The sequence below is a fragment of the Macaca thibetana genome, chromosome 2 (genome assembly GCF_024542745.1).
Source record: "Macaca thibetana thibetana isolate TM-01 chromosome 2, ASM2454274v1, whole genome shotgun sequence".
Lineage (NCBI taxonomy): Eukaryota > Metazoa > Chordata > Mammalia > Primates > Cercopithecidae > Macaca > Macaca thibetana.
The window spans coordinates 20870646-20888134 of record NC_065579.1 but is presented as its reverse complement, the minus strand read 5'-3'; the positions used below and the strand labels follow the sequence as shown (position 1 = coordinate 20888134).

General features: G+C 39.0%; 1 protein-coding gene across 9 annotated transcripts in view; it reads right to left on the bottom strand.

The window, feature by feature from the left end:
* Nucleotides 1-17489, bottom strand: part of NEK10 (NIMA related kinase 10) — a 272943-nt gene that overhangs the window by 195932 nt on the left and 59522 nt on the right. For all 9 annotated transcript variants that reach the window (XM_050779439.1, XM_050779442.1, XM_050779444.1 and 6 more), the window contains 8 exons: nucleotides 17046-17124; nucleotides 15883-15950; nucleotides 13843-13922; nucleotides 12764-12850; nucleotides 9666-9890; nucleotides 6602-6741; nucleotides 2100-2161; nucleotides 539-616 (listed from right to left, as the gene is read on the bottom strand). In XM_050779439.1, coding sequence (XP_050635396.1) covers nucleotides 539-616; nucleotides 2100-2161; nucleotides 6602-6741; nucleotides 9666-9890; nucleotides 12764-12850; nucleotides 13843-13922; nucleotides 15883-15950; nucleotides 17046-17124 — 819 coding nt within the window. The remainder of the gene's footprint in view (nucleotides 1-538; nucleotides 617-2099; nucleotides 2162-6601; nucleotides 6742-9665; nucleotides 9891-12763; nucleotides 12851-13842; nucleotides 13923-15882; nucleotides 15951-17045; nucleotides 17125-17489) is intronic.

Here is a 17489-nt window from a genome sequence, read left to right as displayed (position 1 = left end):
CCTGGAGCACTGCCTCCCGCAACCACACACCCCAGCCCCACTGAGCAGCTCACCCTTCCCTCAGCACACTCTAAGCTCACAGCTTTCACACTTGGTGCGCGCTGTTCCCTTGCATAGAATGTCCTTCCACCCTGCAGCAGATGCCACTGGTGCCCCACCCAATATCCCCTTATCCACTTGGCAAGTCCCTTCTCATCCGTCAAGATCCGTGATGGCAAATAATTTTCCCCTGTTATTATATTCTGATACATAAGGAATGAATATTTTTTAAAAAAAATAGAACTTATTGATAAGCAAAGAAACACCTAAATAAATCACCTAATTCTCCCACACAGAGAAACCACTGTTCAGCCTTCTGCATTGTTTTAATATTATTTGATGCCATGCCATGCCAATCTTCCTCGCCAGGTATTTTTCCCCCATAGTCAGTACGGGGACCAGTACTAACCTAAACATTCTAAAAATCATAGATCATTTTACCAAAGTTACCCCAGGTTTCAATAACTTGATATTGCAGGACAACAGACATGTTTATTACCTGTAATAGATTAGTTTTTGCTGCATTCTTTTGCTTATTTGGTAAAATTAATTTTGCTATTGTATATACACCATTTTCCTGAAAGAATAAAGGGGTCATACTATGAGTGACAACACTGTAGTGATACACAAGCATAAAGAGGCAAATCAACAATCTCAAAAATTAGTATCAAAGAAGAAATGTTAGTATAACTTTGGACCTTGAAGTAAACATTACAGGACAATATTTAAAATGTCAACATAACACTTTTAAACACCAAAGAGTGCAACTACAATCTTAAAATTCCAACTGTCTGTGGAGAGTCAAGATTATTATAAAGTACATAAACATAAAGTGATTCAAATACCTTAAAAACAAAGAATGAGAGATTAAAAAGGGACAGAGTAAAGGTGTCCCAATATCTTAGAATTATATCTTTAATATTTATTTATATCCTTAATTACCACAACTGTAAAGGGAGACATTATATTTCAGTTATTAATTTATGTCTTTATTATAATCTTGACATCTTTCTAGATTTTTTAATTGAAATATATACATGAAGGAATGAACAAATAATAATACCTTACAGCCACTTTTCTATTATCTAGTAAATACATAATGTACTAATCTTTACTGTATGCAGGCATTCATATTATAACTGCAAAGAGCCTTATTTGCTTTATCGCATCTAATCTCTGTAACAACTCTGTGAAATTAGTCTATAATTTCCTTGTTTTATACGTGAGAAAAGCAATACTTACAGCAGATACATTCTTTTTTTAGAAGCCAAGCCAAGAAATAATAATTCCAGGAATTAAACCGCAGCCTGGCCAACTCCAAATGCCCTGCTTTATCAACTACCCGCCGATCTGCTGAGTTTCTCTCATGTCCTAATTTAATCATTGATGAGCTGATCCCTTACTAACATGCATGTATTTTGAAGTTGGATATCATATTGACACAGTCAAAAGGTTTTCTCTGTAAAATTCACTAAGTAGGAGGTAACTTTTGCAATAGAAGCCCATACAAGGGTTGTACATATACGTGTGTATATTTATTTATATAGATATTAATTTATATTTATGTGTATATATACATACACAAACATGTATATATAGCTGTACATACAGTAGATTAATTAGTGGATGATACTTTGCAAAGTCAGTTTCTTGGCAATAAATATTTTGTTTGCTGTGTCTCAATCATCATCTCTAACTTAATAATCTGATGCATAGTTTTAATCAAAATGACCGCTGTCCTTACCTTATGGTATTCTACATGCCCAGAATTAAAGCAATTCAGAGTATCCCTTTTAGAAAGATAAAATAAAAAGTACTGCACATAACATAATGAAGAAACATCAATTAACCACATGTCGGTCCTTTTTAAGTCAAGTGAGTTAAAGGAGGAAGGACAAAATATAAAGTGGAACTCTATTAGTGAAATGAGAAACGTTAAAATAGTTTTTAAATCACATGATGGGATCCCAAAACCTATGCTCTGGGATACAGACTGCACCACAAGGTGAGTTGATTATGAATGGTTACGGAGACCTGACCTTGAGAAGGAGTGCTCTCACCTGAACCACCTGGTGGGCATTGGTGTCATTGAGCACCAGCTCAGTGAGGGCAGCACAGCAGGCTGGAATGAAAACAATCAAATGCATAGTGTGCATCATTGCAATAAATACACTTTCACATGAATACTCTTGCTCCACAGGGTATTTTTATTATTTTGCTATGCTTGTTAGCAAAGTAACTCCTCAAGAAACACTAATTTTCCTTCTGGCACAGCTCTGGAAGAAGAGAAGTTGACTTGTAATGGCTTCTATTTCTCCTCTCCATGTATTTCCTGTGCACATCTATTCCACAGCAGCCATTTATTGAGAACTTACTGTGTACCAGGAGGCAAGTACTGTATCTGTCCATTTCATTGCAATCCCCAGTGCCCAACACATGCCCTGGCACTCAGCAGGTGCTCAACAAATATATCTATAATGGTTGATAAATAAAAGAATGCTTTAAATATATTATCCAATTCAATCCTTATAATAAGAGTATGCACTATGATTACCAGTGTTAGTGGTGAGAAAACAGTTTCAAAGAGTTACTAGACTAGGCCACACAACCAGTAAGTGGAAACGATCAGGAGTGCAGCCCCAGTCTGCCAGACGTTAAATCCCCAGCCCTAAACAGCACCACTCTTGCCTCCTGACAGCCACTGTGGCAGCCTTTGGTGGCATTTTGCACTGAAATACTTGTGCTCTCAGAAGTATGCCAGACTCTATAGCACAGAGCTCCTATAAAGGATAATTCCATTTTAGTGTGCTAAAGATTTTACATATATTCCCATAGAATTCTCACAATGATCTTCTATCACTGATATCATGATTATCATCACCATTTTACATAAGCAAAACTGAAGCTTGGAGAAGTTAAGGAACTTGCCCAAGGCCATATAGCCATCAATGAGGGTGGAGTCAAAACTCAAACCCTACTCTTAACCCTTTATGTTTTTAATTTTTATTTTCCATTTTTATTTAGGTATTGATATGGTTTGGCTGTGTCCCCACCCAAATCTCATCATGAATTGTAGTTCTCACAATTCCCACGTGTCATGGGAGGAACCTGGTGTGAAGTGATTGAATTATGGGGGTGGGTCTTTCCTGCACTGTTCTCATGATAGTGAATGAGTCTCACAAGATTTGATGGTTTTAAAAATGGGAGTTTCCCTGCACAAGCCCTCTCTTTGCCTGCTGCCATCCACTTAAGACGAGATTTGCTCCTCCTTGTCTTCTGCCATGATTGTGAGGCCTCTCCAGCCATGTGGAACTGTAAGTCCATTAAACCTTTTTCTTTTGGAAATTGCCCAGCATGAAAATGGACTAATACAGTAAATTGGTACCAGTAGAGTGGGGCTTTGCTGAAAAGATAACAGAAAATTTGAAAGCGACTTTGGAACTGGGTAACAGGCAGATGTTGGAACAATTTGGAGGGCTCACAAAATGACAGGAAAATGTGGGAAAGTTTGGAACTCCCTAGAGACTTGTTGAATGGCTTTGACCAAATGCTGATAATGATACGGACAACAAAATCCAGGCTGAGGTGGTCTCAGATGGAGATGAGCAAATTGTTGGGAACTGGAGCAATGGTGACTCTTGTTATGTTTTAGCAAAGAGACTGGCGGCATTTTGCCCCTGCCCTAGATATCTAATGGAACTTTGAACTTGAGAGAAATAGTTTAGGGTATCTGGCAGAAGAAATTTCTAAGCAGCAAAGCATTCAAGAGGTGACTTGAATGTGTTAAAGGCATTGAATTTTAGAAGAGGAATACAGCATAAAAGTTTGGAAAATGTGCAGTCTGACAATGCAATAGAAAAGAAAATCCCATTTTCTGAAGAGAAATTCAAGCCAGCTGCAGAAATTTGCATAAGTAATGAGCCAAATGTTATCCCCCAAAATAATGGGGAAAATTTATTCAGGGCATGTGAGAGACCTTTACGGCAGTCCCTTCCATCACAGGCCTGAAGGTTTAGGAGGAAAAATCGGTTTCATGGACTGGACCCAGGGTCCCTCTGCTGTGTGCAGTCTAGGGACTTGGTGCCCTGCATCCCAGCCATTTCAGTCATGACTAAAAGGGGCCAGGGTACAGCTCAGGCTGTTGCTTCAGAGGGTGGAAGTCCCAAGGCTTGGCAGCTTCCATGTGGTGTTGAGCCTGCATGTACACAAAAGTCAAGAATTGAGGTTTGGGAACCTCTGCCTAGATTTCAGAGGATGTATGGAAATGCCTGGATGCCCAGGCAGAAGTTTGCTGAAGGGGCGGAGTTCTCATGGAGAACATCTGCTACAGCAATTCAGAAGGGAAATGTGGGGTCAGAGTCCCCACACAGAGTCCCTGCTGGGGCACTGCCTAGTGGAGCTGTAAGAAGCAGGCCACTGTCCTCCAGACCCTGGAATGGTAGATTCACTGACAGTGTGCACTGTGTGCCTGGAAAAGCCAAAGACACTCAACATCAACCCATGAAAGCAGCCAAGAGGGAAGCTGTACCTCGCATAGCCACAGGGTAGAGCTGCCCAAGATCATGGGAATCCATTTATAGCATCAGTGTGACCCAGATGCAAGACATGGAGTCAAAGGAGATCATTTTGGAGCTTTAAGATTTGACTGCCCTGCTGGATTTTGGACTTGCATGGGGACTGTAGCCCCTTTGTTTTGGCCAGTTTCTCCCATTTGGAACAGCTGTATTTATCCAATGCCTGTACCCCATTGTATCTAGGAAGTAACTGACTTGCTTTTGATTTTACAGGCTCACAGGCAAGGGACTTGCCTTGTCTCAGGTGTTGGACTGTGGACTTCTGAGTTAATGCTGAAATGAGTTAAGACTTTGGGGGACTGTTGTGAAGGTATGACTGGTTTTGAAATGTAAGGACATACAATTTGGGAGGGGCCAAGAGCAAAATGATATAGTTTGACTGTGTCCCCACCCAAATCTCAATCTTGAATTGTAACTCCCACAACTCTCACATGTCACAGGAGGAACTCAGTGGGGGGTGACTGAATTATGGAGGCGGGTCTTTCCTGTGCTGTTCTCCTGATAGTGAATGAGTCTTGCTTGAGATCTGATGGTTTTTAAAATTTTTTTTTTGTAAACCCATGAAAGTGCACTTAGTTTCCCTGCACAAGCTCTCTCTTGCCTGCCATCATCCATGTAAGATGTGACTTGCTTCTCCTTGCCTTCCACCATGATTGTGAGGCCTCCCCAACCATGCGGAACTGTAAGTCCATTAAACGTCTTTTTTTGTAAATTGCCCTATCTTGGGTATGTCTTTAGCAGCGTGAAAATGGACTAATACAGGTATAGAATAAGCTGTATAACATAAACACATCTTAAGTGTATGGCTCAATGAGATATTACATATCTGTGTGCCCTGTAACCATCCTCCACCCAGAGGAATGTGTAGGCTATATTTCCAGTTCTCAAAGGCTCCTTGTGCCCCTTCTCAGGCATTCATTCCCCTATAATTCCACATCTAAGTAGCTGCTCTTCTGAATTCTATCACTATCAATCTCACCCACTCTTTGAATGATTGCTAGAAACACTCAGAGCTCTGAGATTCTGCTGGATTAGATTTCTGGGGAGCCTTCAAACAGTAAACCCCCAGCACAAGACTTTGTATCGAGACAGGGTCCTTTTAGAGTAAGCAGAAATGGCACTTTGAGGAGGAGATCCTATGTCCTTGTTTTCACACATCTGTGAAAAAATATCTTCTGTATTCTTCAGGAGAAAATAGTAGACAGCAAGGAAAGCCTGCCTTCTCCCACTCCCCCACTCCCTTGTTTCCTCTCCCGCAATGTCTGCTCTTTCCCCTCAGAGTGCCCCTGTCTCCTGCTGGCCCACACCACACCTCTCTGCTCCCTTTCTGTGCGCTGCTGTGGGGCACCCAACTTGGCCAATAGCACTCAGCACTCAGCACTACAGTGCACCAACTGCACTGTATCTCCACTTGTCCCAAAGGCCAGGTGCCCCCAGGCAGGACACAAACTGCATGACTGCTCAAGGTGGCCCTGCCAAAAAGCATTGATGCATTGCTGCTCCTGCTTGCATGTGAAAATCCTAGACAGGGCAGCATCTTTCTGTCTTCTCTTTGGAGCTCAAGAAGCATGGGGAAGGTATTCTCTTGCACCTGGTGAGACAAGTGTGTGCACGGAAGATTCCCCCTTATGTAAGGTGCCCTGGGATCTAGAAAATTCTAGAAAGCATGACTCCGGCCACAGATCAAGCTGCATCCCCTAATCCAGTTTCCCTCATAATAAAGCTAATGTTTTGTCTCCCTATCTCTGACTTCTGAGTCTATCTCTTTCTGGGTTCAGAACATAGAAGGCAAAGAAAACATTTGTTAAATCATTCATCTACAAGTCCAACACTGGGACCAAGAAGTTTCCAGCATCCACGTGGATTTCACCTCACATTTTTGTAAACTTCTAAATTGTGCCTACTTAACACTATTATACTAATCTATAATAGTGAATAATAATACAACATAGTAAATTATAGCATATCAAATAATAAAACATAAACACCTGCTTGAAGAGAGAAAGTATTTTCTTGTATTTCCCTAGGGCTCAAGTCTTCTGATAAATGAAGCTGCTGAATTCGGCCTGCAGCATTTGCACTGGACAGGCTTCCGATGGAGGAGCGATCAGAAACAAAATTTCTGTCTCTGAAAAAGAAAAGTTAATGCACAGACCATTTATCAATTTCCCTTCACCGTCAGTCCTTTCTATGTCACATTTAAGAAATCTTTGCCTCCCTCATGTCATGAAGGCATCATTATTGTTTCACTTTCCAATCCACCTGGAGTTGATTTTTGTGTATGGTGTGTGGTAAGAATCTTTTTTTTTTTTTATGGTTACTAAACTGATTCCTCACTATTTATTGAAAAGTGTCCTCTCCCCACTGCTCTACATGGCCACCTTTGTTTTTGAATTTTCTATTTTCCTGGAGTTGATTCACCTGAATACATCTTAGTCTTGATTATTCTCTGTTTTCTTTTTCCATGAACTTTCAATCTTCCTTTATTTTAAGAAAGTTCTCTTCTATCATACCTTGGAAAAGTTTGGCCCTTTTCAGTTTACTCTGTACTTCCAGGATCTCAATTATCCACATGTTGAAAACCTGTCTTCTTCTATTGGGCATATCATTCATTTTCTAATTTCTTTTATTCGTTGGTCTTTTTCTTCTGCATTATATGTAATTTTTTCCAAGCTTACCCTACATTTTACTATTTCTATTTTTTTTCTGGTGATCTAGCTAATTAGTCGGTTCTGTAGGTGTTATTCAGTCCTTGCTTTCTTTCCTGGCTCTGCAATCTTCTCCCCTTTTTGTGTCCAAAATTTGTTTCATCTTTAATCTCATTTCATAAATTCATGCTCTGCTTAATGTCCTTGATGAAATAAAGCATTCGCTTTTCTGTTTACTCTGTGCACTTTCTTCCATAATAGATTCTTCATCTGTCTTTTGCCTGCTTTGTTGTCTTTTGTTTTACATAGTTACCATTTTTTTTCCATGTATTTTTTTTTTTTTTTTATAGCAGCAACTCCACCTGGATTTCTCCGTGCCTAAATGTAACATGGATGGAGTTTCCTTGACTTCCCTCTCATGTCATCTGGGTCCACTAGTGTCCTCCCTGTAATGAGCATGGGGAAGGTAATGGAGCTGAGCCTAGGGACATCACAGGTGGCGATCTTATCTGTCAACATTATTATCTTAAAACTCAAATTGTAGGGATCTCTTCACCTGAACAAGAGAGCCCTTTGGGAGCTGCCTTTGAGTGTGGGATGGCAGGTGAACAGGCATGAGAAAGTTTCCCGGAAACTGCCCTGACAACAGTGGTGTTCATACTCAAGCCACAAGACAGCCTGGCAACCTTTACCCCTAGTGCCAGCTGCAGTCAGCCCAGGGGCAGGAACGAGCTCTGAAAGGAAACTGTTTATCCAGCTGGGGTCATAAATTCTCCCAGAGCACCAGCACATATTTAACATAGAATAAGAGGTAAAATATGTCATTATCCCAGGGAAAAGTTTGCTAACATTGCACCATCAAAATGGACTGGAAAATGATTCTTTAGATGTGAAAGACCTCTTTTTCACCAAGGATAGTTATGACTTGAGCAAAAGAGAAAAGCTAGATTCAATTCTATATGAGAAAAAGGCAGGTTTTGTCTTTGAAATTCTGCTTAACTATTATAGAATTTCATTTTATTCTTAAGAAAATAGCTGTTCTCCAAGAGGGCAACCCACACCTATTGCAATAGGTATGGTTGTCCAATAATAAAGATATAACCACCGCCATGATCATCATTACCATCATCATCCTACAAACCTAAATAAAAAACCTTTGTCAATTGTGATTACTTTGACCAAGGGGCTGGCTTATTATGTCACAGCACTAATGAATGACTTATAATTTATACTATAAAGTATTGATATCTTTATGTCACATTCATAAAGCAAGTAGATTGCCAACAGTCTGTAAATTTTTTTCTTTGTTTAGGTAATGACAGATACTGTTAACAAAGCGACTGTTCATGTCTCTACAGTCTGTTCTTATGCTTCTGAATGTTCCCTCAGAGAAAATGAAGCTGGTAACACACAGTTCTGCAATCTCCCTAGAAGCATAACCAGTACAAAGTCATAACAATATTGATTTGACAATATCTAGTTATATGAAAATTGATAAGTCCCTCTGCTTGTATTAAAATGAGCTTTATGTATGTACTGCAGATCATAAACATGATCCAGTTCAAATATGCATACTCATTTTTTTTAACTTTGATTCAGCACCCATAGAACTGAATTATACTTTAAAACAACATTAGGTAATAGAATCTTCCCATGGATGGTACCACAAGATATTATTATTCAATACTTCAATATATTTAATTCAGAAAATACAGAAGTTAGATTGCAACATGCTTCTAGAGAATTTCAATTGGAAACTAAACTATCCATTCTCTATGCTCCTGACTTACAATGTCACTGGAATTCTACTTTTAAAAGAGAGATGATGCCCACCTTAGAGGACCATTGAGAGAAAAGTAGAGAACTGGACTAGAGTTAGTAACATGGCAACCACTTGATTAATGATATCATCTTTGAAAAATAAGGATTATACACCTGCTCCTTTCATATAGGCTTTATTTTCTCTTTATAGACAATAATATATGTGCACACACAAACATTTTAGGAAAATATTACTAATCATTATACTTGGAATGACAAAATGCGTATACTAATTCAAGGAAAAGGTGACAAGACAAAGGTTTTCTTTAGGTTACTGGATTTCCATTCAGCCTTCACTATATTTGCAGATTGATGGCCTTCGACATTCCCAGCACTGTACTGGAGGTTGGTGATGCAAAGATAAATATATCCGGGTCCCCAAGGAATTGAAAAGATGAATGCCCCTGACATGGATGTAGAACATGCTTGTGACAAGTATAGATGACGGCGGAAGGCATGAATTACCAAAGAAACCCCAAAGCAGAAGGGAACAAGGTGAGCACACACCAATCTGCCATCTCGTCACAGAGTCCCCAGACTTCAACAAATAGGGCAAAGTAGGCCAAAGCCCACTCTGACTCACCCTCGTAAAATATGAAGAAGCTGTTTGATGCCTCCCCAAATGCGAATTTCCACACTGGTCTCAGGGTCCTCACAAACCTGTACCAGAATCCAGACAACGCTCCAGAGCAGCTTCAGGTGGTCGGAGTGGAGCAGACTAAGGAGGACAGGTATCCCCTCGTAGAGCTTCACCTGCTCTTTCACCTGGGGCTCTGCACAAAGTAGGCGCAGCAGCTCCGCTGTTAGTCTGAAAGGGGTGGGGAGGGTGGGGGTGAGAATCACAACATCATGAGTTGATGACTTTACATTAAGACTAAAGCTATCATCAGTGCATTAAATATAACCCTAACATTTTGTAAGTCATGGGTCCACGTGCATTTTCTGTTAGGAGCCCGATCAAAATCAAACACTTTTAGCTTTACTAACCGTACAATCTCTGTCACAAGAATTCATCTATGCTGATAGCATGAAAGCAGCCATAGACAACATATAAAAATAAATTAGCATCCCTATGTTACAATAAATCTTTATTTACAAAAATAAGCAGTGGAATAAACTTAGCCTGTAGGTCATAGTTTGCAGATCACTGTTCTAAATTATAGGCTCGTTGCATCATCATTGGTCTGGTTAAAAACCTACTGACCAGCATTGGCAGGGCGTGGTGGTGTGTGCCTGTAATCACAGCCACTTGGGAGGCTGAGGCAGGAGAATTGCTCGAACCCAGGAGGCAGAGGTTGCAGTGCGCCAAGGTCACTTGCGACTGCACTCCAGCCTGGGTGACAGAGCGAGACTCTATTTCAAAAACAAAAACTACTGACCAGCAAATAAGTATCAAGGACAAACAATGATATCTGCATTGTGCTAAAGACAAAAAAAAAAAAACAAAATTAAAAGCCTTATTCTAGTCTTCAGAAACTTACTGTGTAATTGCAAAATAAGACATTGATAGAAAATGTCAAAAACACTACAATGCAGGGGAGTTAAGGGCAAAGCACTCAGTTACTATATACTCAGTGTAAAGTGCATTAAATTGATGGTAAAGACACAAGGTTCAGCTGTGCCATGAAAAATTATGATAATAAATGTTTTATAGAATCATCCTCAGTCCTCTAGTCTCATACTTAAACACTCTCATCCTGGATAGTGTCATCCATTCCCATGATTTCAAACACTCTTTCTACCTTGCCATCATGATCTCAGCCCAGGCATTGCTCCTAACCTCCAGAAGTTTTAGCCACATGGATGATCCACAAGTACTCACCACACTACCCCTAAACTCAAAGTCATTAGCCTCCTCCCCAGGTCTATTCTTCACCTTATATCCCCGACCTTGACTCATGGCACCACAATATTTTCAGTTTTCCAAGCCACAAGACTGGGAGGCATCAAGACACATATTCCTCTTCTCACACTCCTCCACAGTCAGTCAAGAGCTCTTAGTGTTTTCTATTTCCTGGGTAACTTCTGGGATGCTCTTGAACATCAGGCAGCTAGCTAACCCCCCTGCTCCTCCCCTCCTTGTAATCCTTGGTCATGCTCAAGATATAAACCCTTCTTTCATCTACCTTTCCAATATTCTCATTCCCATACTGGTTTCTCATTCCTTTCCCCTGAACTGATTATCTATGGCTCCTCTCCCTCCCGAATTTTGTGCTCTGACATTAATAATAACTGTTCCTTGATAAATAGTATTCTTTACCTTCACAAACTTTCTACACCAAACATCCTCTCCTTGTTGTAAGTGGATCTCAATATGTGGATATAAACAAACACCCCCCACCTCACTCCCACATACACTGCTATCAAAGTGATCTTTAAAAAAACAAATTTGATCATGCTTAAAATTTTTCCACGAGTCCCCATAATGTTCATGATAAAATTCACATTGTTATTTATCAGAGACCAGCATGACCTGGATAAAGGCGTCTTGTTGCCTTATCTATAAAATATGGGAAAAATAGGGTTAGTGTGCAGATCACATGAGTTAATATGCCAGGTGCTTAGAGCAGGTCTTGGCATAAATAGAACACTGATCAAAGTTAGCTACATTTTAAGTTTATCATTAACTATCTGCTCTAGTTCTCTGGCACTTTCGTTCTTGTGCTCCTGCTGTGCCCAACCATCACATTCCTCTAACACACCCAATTTCATGCCTCCATGTCCAAGCACATTCTGTTTTTACTTTGTCTCTCTCTCTCTCTGGCCAGATATCTCCTCTTTCCTCCAGGAAACTTTGCACGACTCCACATTCTAATTGGGGTCTCTGCTCCGTGCTCCCAGAGTCCCCTGTGCATCTGTCTACTGTACCAGTTATAGCGCTGTCTGACCTCTCCTACGTTACATATTTATAACTTATTCATCTTTGGTTTTCAACACCTGGTACCAAGCTTGGAACCTGGTTTGTTCAGATAACCAAGTCTGTAAGTATTATCTAGATTTAATGCTCCTTTACGAGAGTTTTGAAGAAGAATACAAAAGGATTTACTATGAGTTAAGTGTCAGGGCTTCATTGCTTGAGATTTCTTTTTATCTCTTTTGCCTCTTTAGAAAATCACTAAACTAAATATCAAATGATGTAGATTGCAACTCTGTTTAAGCACAATCTAATAACTATCTGGATAGTTATTAGAACAATATTCAGTTCAAGTAAAAATGAATCCATTTTACTCTAGATTTTATTTTGAGTTATTAGAGCAGGTGATCACAAAACAAGTCAGTTGCTATCATATTTTACTTGCCTTAATGCAAATGGATCTTAGCAATCTAATCATTTATTGTAATACACAATTTGAAATTACTAAAAATAGACCCACCTCAGAGTTTCTTTCCCTAAAAAGGCAGGATATAAATAAATGCAATAAACAAAACATTAAAGATGGTATCACAAAAATTTATTTCATCAGCTTCTATGCCCAGATCTAGAAGTAATGCAAGACTAAAGATAAATGGATATACTTCTTTGCTGTATTCTCTTTATATAAACTTAAACAGAAAATAAATGCTAAGCTGACTCATTATATTCAGTTACAATGTAAATAACACGACGTAATAAAAATAACAACAAGTGTTTCTGTCACATAAAGGCACTGCATTGTCTCTTTCTCCTGTTAGCAATCCTACCTTTTAGAAAGCAAGTCGTATTCATGTAAAATCATCAACAGATTCTCTACAATGTTGAGTTCACTTATCTTCTCCCTACATTCTGGACTGTAAATTGAAAAATATTAGCAATTACTAAAAGCATATTTTGCTACCTCCATGTATTAGTCCTTTTTCATACTAGTATAAAGAACTGCCCGAGACTGGGTGATTTATAAAGGAAAGAGGTTTAATTGACTCACAGTTCAGCATGGCTGGGGAGTCCTCAGGGAACATAAACAGTCATGGTGGAAGATAAAGAGTAAGCAAGGCACCTTCCTCACAAGGCAGCAGGAAGGATAAGTGCCGAGCGAAGGGGGAAGAGCCCTTCATAAAACCATCAGATCTTGTGAGAACTCACTCACTATCACAAGAACAGCATGGAGGAAATGGCCCCATGATTCAATTACCTCCACCTGGTCTCTCCCTTGACATGAGGGAATTATGGGGATTATAGGGATTACAATACAAGATGAGATTTGGGTGGGGACACAAAGGCTAACCATATAAATTCACTATATTCCTATTATATTTATATTCGCTCCAATATTATCTTGGGAGAAGAGATCGGAAAACAAAAGGAATCATATGTTATTCACAGAAAAGCAATGGTCCACTTATTGTCTTAAAAACATTTAAAATAATCATGACATTTATAAGGAGAAAGATCTTCTTGAAAATTTTTCAAAGCCCACACGTTTGAAAATGTTCTGTATGTTAAAATTCTCAGGTAAGAATGAATTAAGAAGGTCAAAAAGATTCAGCTGCCAAAGAAAGATTATGGTGATTTTGAAATTAGAAGTAACTGAGGGTTAGATAAAAGACTAAGTAAACATTTCCAGTCAGGAAATAAAAAGAAAATTTTAAACTATGATTTGCCTTTCCAGTTTAAATTTTTAAATAATGCTTTCTATCCAGGATTCTCTTCAACACGTTATTTCACACTTATGTATCAAGAAATGTTATTAAGTAGTTGACAAAGTAACTGATTATTTTGCATCCTTCCCACCTAAATTGCTATAGTAGCAGAACTGGAAAGTATAGCAGAATACATTACTTACCTTTCTGCTAAACTAGCCAGAGCCAGAAGGGAACCCAATAGAACATTAGTATCTCGGGCACCAAGTAAATTTACTAATGTCTGAAAAATGAAGTAAAATAAAGTTTAATTATATAAGTACTACAAGCTTCTTTTTCCAACATTAACATTAATTTATTTTCCATTACCAGCCACTTGAATGGCAAAATGTTTCCCTCTCAAGATCATACAGGCTTAACCTTTTTGTTTTGTTTTCTTTTCTTTTGTTTGCTTAGTAGTTTATAATGTATGTGCATATACAATTAAGCACAAACTGTATATATAATGTTAAAGCTGCTCTCTCTTATGTTTTTTTCTTAATGTCATCTACCGAAATTTTTTCATGGCATTAAATATATCTTTATAAACACTTTTTGTCAATATAATCAAGTTGTTTGTTTTATTATGGCTTTAACCATAGAATAGTGAAAAAATATTATGGCCTCTCAAGCCTTATGCAGTTTCTTTTTTATTTTTTGCAGTCAATATAAAAGTTTATTCTTAAAAAGAGTTTTATTAAACATTCAAAATATCCAGTTCTTTACAGATGGCAGGAGTCCATCTCTCCTTACTTTGGAACTCTTGAGAGTAACCTCTTGTAGCCATTCCTTGCCCAGGACAGGAAGCCTAAAAGGCATCAAGCCACATGACCAGCCTGGTTCTCATACTTCCCTGTATTTCCATGTGCCCAAGTATTCTCTGCCCCTTCTGATCCCACCCTGGGGAGAACCGGGACAATTAATGACATAAATTACAACAGTGGTAGTAATCAGCCATTGAGAACTCACTTTGAGCTAGGCACTGTGCTAGTCACTTTCCAAATTATGAAACTATTTTTCAACAAAATATTGAAAATTTCATTCTTTTGCCAAACTAAAGAAGATATGAATACTATCGAGCATTCCATTTGCCTCTCAGATTTCTAATTGATGTTGAAGGTGCACCATCGATGCTTCCAAGCATCATCCTAAATAATATGACTTAGCTGGAAGTCTGTATTTTGTCAGTGGCTTTCCCTGAATTCTTGTTAAGGCAAGTTTTCTTACTTGGAAAATTCTCTACATTTTCAGAATGCAGAGTGCCCCTGAAAAGTGCCTCCCAAAATGTCCCAGGTCAGAGCTGCAACCTGTGCAATGACTGCAAAGATAATTTTTATGTTTCCAGTATATGGATTTTTTGCCTTTATGATTTCATTTTATCTTAATAAAGTTACCATTATCTTTGTTCATCTGATCCCTTCCTCTTTTTCTTCTCTCTTTTATCTCTGTCTTCTAATGTTTTCCAAATTTCAATCCATTACATATTACTTTCACAATTTTTGCCATATTCAATTAACACCTTTAATGTTAGCTCAAAACAATTTTCCAATTGTAAGCAATAATATCTGTGAAATAGATGGCTATGGAAACAAAAAACGTTGACCTGTGTATCACCTAGAATCATCCTCTAGACCATGAGCAGCACGTGTTAACACATTTTAGGCAATCTTACTCCCATATACACTAGAAAGTGGCTTCCTGGGATATGAAACTCAACAGGTTACTGAAACTTGGCTCCACATGGTTACAATCTAAACAGTTTTGCTATAAATATAGTCTGTTTTGACCTACAGTGGCAATCACATGTGGTTCAAACTACTATAGCCCCACATGCCATATGGAATTTATATGTATACCTATGCACAATTTTATTTTTGTTGACTTATTTATAAACGCACACCTAGGGTGAGTTTATACATAGCCAGGGATTTTCAAGTAATATTTAAGCAATAAACCTAGTTGGTATTACGTGGCATAGAAAAAAAGGAAAGGAGTTCCAGAAAACGTGTATTTATTATATCTCTATTAACTCGAAACGCTGGCAAAGAATATAAAAGAGTTGACAAAGATTCACAATTTTAGGCCAGGCTGCCAGGTTTCTGGATTCTAATTACACATGACTTAACTGCAAAGGCCCTGAACTTCCCAAATGTGAACGACTGCCATAGGGAGCTGAACCATTAACTCTTTCGGGGGCCACTCACCTTGTGGGCTCCACTTGTGGTGACCCATTCTCTTTGATCTTTGACTGCAGCAAGTTTTTGAAAGATATCTATAAAGGAAAGAAAGAGCGCAAAGAGGCATCTGGAGATTAAATGGGGAGTACTCCCGGGAGCACAGATCTGCAGTATAATGGGTAGGCAGAGAAAGGGCAAAGGGAATACAGACAGCACGAAAGGAACAACAGATGCAGGAGCAGCATGGCTACTTTTTTACCCCAAGAATTACTCCTCAAGCTCCACTGTTATTTATTTTGTAATGTTATTATAATAATGAAATCTAAAAATACCAAAAAAGGGAAACCTCTCTTTCCACTTAAATTTGAACACGTTTCTTAACATTACCAGTTCCAAGTGAGGCCTGTTCTTCAAAGGTCCTCTCTGCAAAGATTTCAACTTATAAAGAAGAGAGGGAAGGCCAGCAAATGAGAGGAACCTGCTAGTTTCCTCAGCTGAGGAAAACAGTCATCCTCAAAGAGAATTCCTGGTGCCCAGGGCTTGCCATAAACTCTTCTCTGCCCGGATCTGAGAACCACTGTGCTGCCCCACAGGAGGATACGGAGAGCCAGTCGATTCACACAAAGACAACGGACTGGCCTCCCACACGGCAGGACATCTGTGGCTCATCAAAGCTGGAGTGCAGGACAGCAGGGCGGGGAAAAGCCTCCAACGGGAGAAGATTGAGTGACTAAGGAATACCTCACACTCACAGCCCAACGTTTTCACATTCACAGCATCAGATAAGGTTTGTTGTTGTTATTTTTCTTTCTCACGCTCTGGATGCTTCAGATTCTATGAGGTAGGTATCATGATTAACCCAATTTTATAGAAAAAAAAAAAACTGGATAGTCTCTGACATTTTAACAGAAATAAAAAGAGGCAAAAATATGTTTTACCAAAATTTGCTTTTATGGAAGCCTCTCCTGCATTACATAAATTGTGCTTTTCAAGGTGAGGGTTGTAATCTAAACATCTTCCTTTTGGCTGTATATTGCCATCAAATAAACAATTGGCCAGGACGCTCAGCACCTGAGCTGTGTGTGGAAACATTAATAAATATTTAAAGTATCCTTGTTTCCTACTGCAAACACCATACTGCTTTTCTAGCAAGTCCACAAAACTGGCTGTGTCCCCACAACAACACTTACATGTCATGTTGACCAGCTTGTCCACAGTGTGCTGCTCTTCTCCATAGCTGAGGTACTCGCTGGCTACAATCTCCATGTACTGCATGAAGGACCAAACCAACAAGCCAGTCAGGAGGGCACCAAAAGCACGCAAGGAAGCAAGGAACAAAATGCTGCAGTTCTCAAAATAAACTGTAGGTGGCACAACAGATTCATCAAATAATACTCATGCTCCTTCTGGGACTGTTAACACTCAAGGGCAAAAGGTGGCTGAGTTTCTAGATTCTTTGACTTCTCTTGCATGCTATGAAGTTGAGGGAAAGACCATCTCAAGACTCTATAAACTCTCGAAAGTCTCAAAATGACTCTTCACTAGGTAAGTTTGTGGTGTAATTTAGTATCCAAATACGAGATACATATAAGATACATAATATATAGTATATAGAATGTTTATTCTTCAATGTA